The sequence below is a fragment of the Phaethon lepturus genome, unplaced genomic scaffold (assembly GCF_000687285.1).
Source record: "Phaethon lepturus isolate BGI_N335 unplaced genomic scaffold, ASM68728v1 scaffold23314, whole genome shotgun sequence".
Lineage (NCBI taxonomy): Eukaryota > Metazoa > Chordata > Aves > Phaethontiformes > Phaethontidae > Phaethon > Phaethon lepturus.
The window spans coordinates 17,234-20,824 of record NW_010534443.1 but is presented as its reverse complement, the minus strand read 5'-3'; the positions used below and the strand labels follow the sequence as shown (position 1 = coordinate 20,824).

Here is a 3,591-nt window from a genome sequence, read left to right as displayed (position 1 = left end):
AGTCCCCTACAAGAACAAGGGGTAGCGATTGCGAGGCCTAGACTGTTTCCTCTCTGTTGTGTTGTATTTCCAGCAGATGTCTGGAAAACTGAAGTCCCCTACAAGAACAAGGGGTAGCGATTGCGAGGCTTCTGCCAGTCACTTGTAGAATGCTTCATCTGCCTCTTCATCCTGATTGGGTTGTCTATAACAGACTCCCAGCAGGATATCTGCCTTGTTGGCCTTCCCCCTCATCCTTACCCATAAGCACTTGACTTGGTCTTCACAATCGTTGATTTCTATACAATCAAAACACTCCCTAACACACAGAGCCACCCCACTGCCTCTACTTCCATGCCTATCCTTCCTTTTCATGCCATGTCTGTAACTGTTCTTGTCATTAAAGTTGTTCCACAGCCTTCAAAGTGTTAAGGCCATGCTGGCAGGCTGGTTGTCCCTAAAGTGCTTATGTGCATCCCTATAATGTAGCAATTTGCTTGACAGTCACTGGTTTTGATACTCCTCTGGGCTGACAGTTTTGCTGTATTCCCTTTTTCCCCAGCTCCTTGACATGAGCGCACTGAGTTCTTCAACGCGTTTTCCTTTCAGATATGGCTTTTGATGTATCCTCTTTCCCATCCACAGGCGCACCTCATCCCCAAATTAACTTAAGTATCTTTAATAAAAGTAGTGATAGTATTTACTTATCTTAGAGTCATACTGGGTTATCGTTCTTCTTGGTACCTCTCATCTGGATGAGCGTTACCTCTCTTCTTCCCCAGTCTTGCTTATGTTTTGCAGAATTGTTTCTGCTGGTGTCTGTTGCCTTTAGAGTATCTAACACAATCATAGAATCACGGACTTACAGAATGGTTGAAGTGGGAAGGTACCTCTGGAGGTCTTGTCCAACCACCCAGCTCAAGCAGGGCCACCCAGAGTCAGTTGCCCAGGACCATGTCCAGATGGCTTTTGACTGTCCCCAAGGTTGGAGGCTTCACCACTTCTCTGGGCACTTCTGCCAGTGCTCGGTGACTCTCACAGTGAAAAGTGTTTCCTGGTGTTCAGAGGGAACCTCCTGTGTTTCAGCTTGTGTCCAGCCAGTTCTGGTCCCGGCACTGGGCACCACTGGGAAGAGCCTGGCTCCATTCTCTTTGCAGCCTCCCTTCAGGTACTGGTAAACGTTGATAAGATCCCCCCTGAGCCTTCTCTGCACAGTCAGCATCTCTGTCTGTCCTTACTTACCCTAGCTCCCCAGGTGAAGCTCATTTTTCACCCTGTCAAACCCATGCTTATGCCCAGTATGTTTTTCAGGTTGCTATTCATCTGTTAGGCCACAAGAGCTGAGGCCTTGCCTCCTGACACCTGCTCTCTGCAGGCCCCATGTCCCTCTCTACTGGCTCCCCAATAGGACCTCATGGCACACAGCACCCTAGCGCATGCCCCTCACTGCTGCCTCTCCTCACAGGTACTGCCATCCTCCCGGGTGCTGCCACGGCCTGATGCCACTGTGCTGACCCTGCACCCCCTTGAGGGGGTCAAGCCGGGGTCTGTGATCGGCTCAGTGGCACCCCCAGATGCCCCTGCGCAAGGACAGCTGACCTACACGGTGGTCGGAGGTGGTGGGGATGGCACGTTTGTGGTTGACAGTGTGACAGGGGAGATTTACGCTGCCCGGGAGTTGGACTATGAAGCTGGGGCACGGCACGTGCTTCAGGTGAGTGCTGAGGACATGCAGCATGGCTATCCCTCCAGCCGACTGGTTCTGGTACAGATCCACGTGCAGGACTGCAATGACCAGGCGCCCATCTTCCCTGAAGACCCCATCACCATCGTGGTGCCCGAGAATGCCCAGGCTGGCTCATCCATCTTCACCTTCCAGGCGCTGGACGGGGATGGTGTGGGTCCCAATAGCCAGGTGCGCTACACCCTGCTGCACCAGGAGCCCCCTGGGGCTCCCTTCCAACTTGACAGCCGTTCGGGGCTGCTGACCCTTCGCCAGGGCCTTGACCGGGAGGCTGCTGCCTCCTTCCTCTTGGTGGTGGAGGCCACAGACCAGGCCCGCAACATCAGTCAGCGCCGCTCGGCAGCTGTCACAGCCCGTGTGTTTGTGACTGATGAGAATGACAACGCGCCTGTGTTCCTCTCACCTGCTGCTGTCAGCGTCATGGAGGACCAGCCAACAGGCTTTGTGGTGCTGCATGTGGTGGCCCAGGACAATGATCTGGGAGAGAACGGGCGTGTGAGCTACTCGTTGCGAGCAGGCAACAGTGATGGCCGCTTCCACCTTAACCCCAGCACTGGTGAGGTCTCAGGAGGATGCAGGGTGGGTGGCAGGGACACTGGGAACGCAAGGGCTCAAGAGGGTGCGGGGACACATGAGGATGTAGCCTGGTGCAGAGGAGGAGGGTGTGGGCTGGGGAACCCGGAAGAGGGAGAATTGTGGGGTGCAGAGAGCCCCGAGCATAGCACCTGGTTGGCACCTGGTTGGCATGATACTGCTGTCTCTCTTGAGACCTGGCCGTACCTGGCTTACCCCAGTGCCTGCAGCCTTGCAATAGTTCTGTCCTGGGAACAGTCATCCCTGGTGCCATGTGGTCACAGGTCACCCGTCTCCCTGTGTCTGCAGGTGCACTCTCCATTGTGCGGGCCCTGAACCGGGAGGAGGTGGTGCAGCACAACCTGACCGTGTTGGCCATGGATCATGGTTTCCCACGCCGCTCTGCCACACAGCTACTGTCCGTGCTGGTGCTGGATGTCAATGATGAGGCTCCCACTTTTGAAAAACCTGAGTATGAAGCACACATCATGGAGAACTTGCCAGCTGGCAGCCCTGTGGTGCAGGTGCTGGCCACAGACCGGGACCTGGGTGAGGATGCAGGGCGAGGGTGAGCTGCTCAGTTTGGTCAGGGGCCCTTCTGGAGATGCAGAACCCAGGACTGGGTGCACTCTGCTCCCTTCCACCTGGTTTGGAGAGCCTGACTCACCATGGAGAGGCAAGGATCATCACCTGGCCTTGAGATGAGAGATGGGCTGAAACCTGGGAGAAGCTGGGAATGAGAACAGGGACTGTGATTCCCTCTAAGTCCCCAAGACAATGGCGTTTGTTCCTTGGAGGTTCCTTGGCCCATCTTCCCTTCCACAAGCTGGGCTGGGACCTCCCTCTACCACACATCTCTGCCCCAGCTTTACTTGCCAGGGAGTGAGATCATCCTCTCCCACAGTCTGCGTGACCCCTGAGTGGGAAGCCTGGGAGGAGAGAGGTGCAGGGCTGTGAGCCAAATGAGAGGCTTCTGGAGTTGCTGATAGGCTTCCCTCAAACCTTGTTCCTCCTTGCAGGTGCCAATGGGCAGGTGTCCTATGGAGGTCTCTCTGGGGGGCCGTTCTCCATCCACCCACAGACAGGGCTTATTGTCACCACACATGCCCTGGACCGCGAGGAGCAGGAGCAACACGTGCTGATGGGTAGGGCTGTGCTAGTGCACGAGAGGGGTGCAGCAGGTGTGGGGGTAGGGATCACAGGGGAGGCAGATGTGTGCTCCCCACTGCTGGGGTAGGGCAGTATTGCAGGGAGGGCAGGCCATGGGAAATGATAGGGGTTTGTGGGGCATGCAG

General features: G+C 55.8%; 1 protein-coding gene across 1 annotated transcript in view; it reads left to right on the top strand.

Moving 5' to 3' along the window:
* Positions 1-1,065: 1,065 nt before the first annotated feature.
* The window catches only part of DCHS1 (dachsous cadherin-related 1), a gene marked incomplete at its 5' end in the record, with an annotated part of 15,033 nt that continues 12,507 nt past the window's right edge, over positions 1,066-3,591 (top strand). The window contains 4 exons of the mRNA XM_010285539.1: positions 1,066-1,159; positions 1,445-2,279; positions 2,606-2,845; positions 3,316-3,441. Coding sequence (XP_010283841.1) covers positions 1,066-1,159; positions 1,445-2,279; positions 2,606-2,845; positions 3,316-3,441 — 1,295 coding nt within the window. The remainder of the gene's footprint in view (positions 1,160-1,444; positions 2,280-2,605; positions 2,846-3,315; positions 3,442-3,591) is intronic.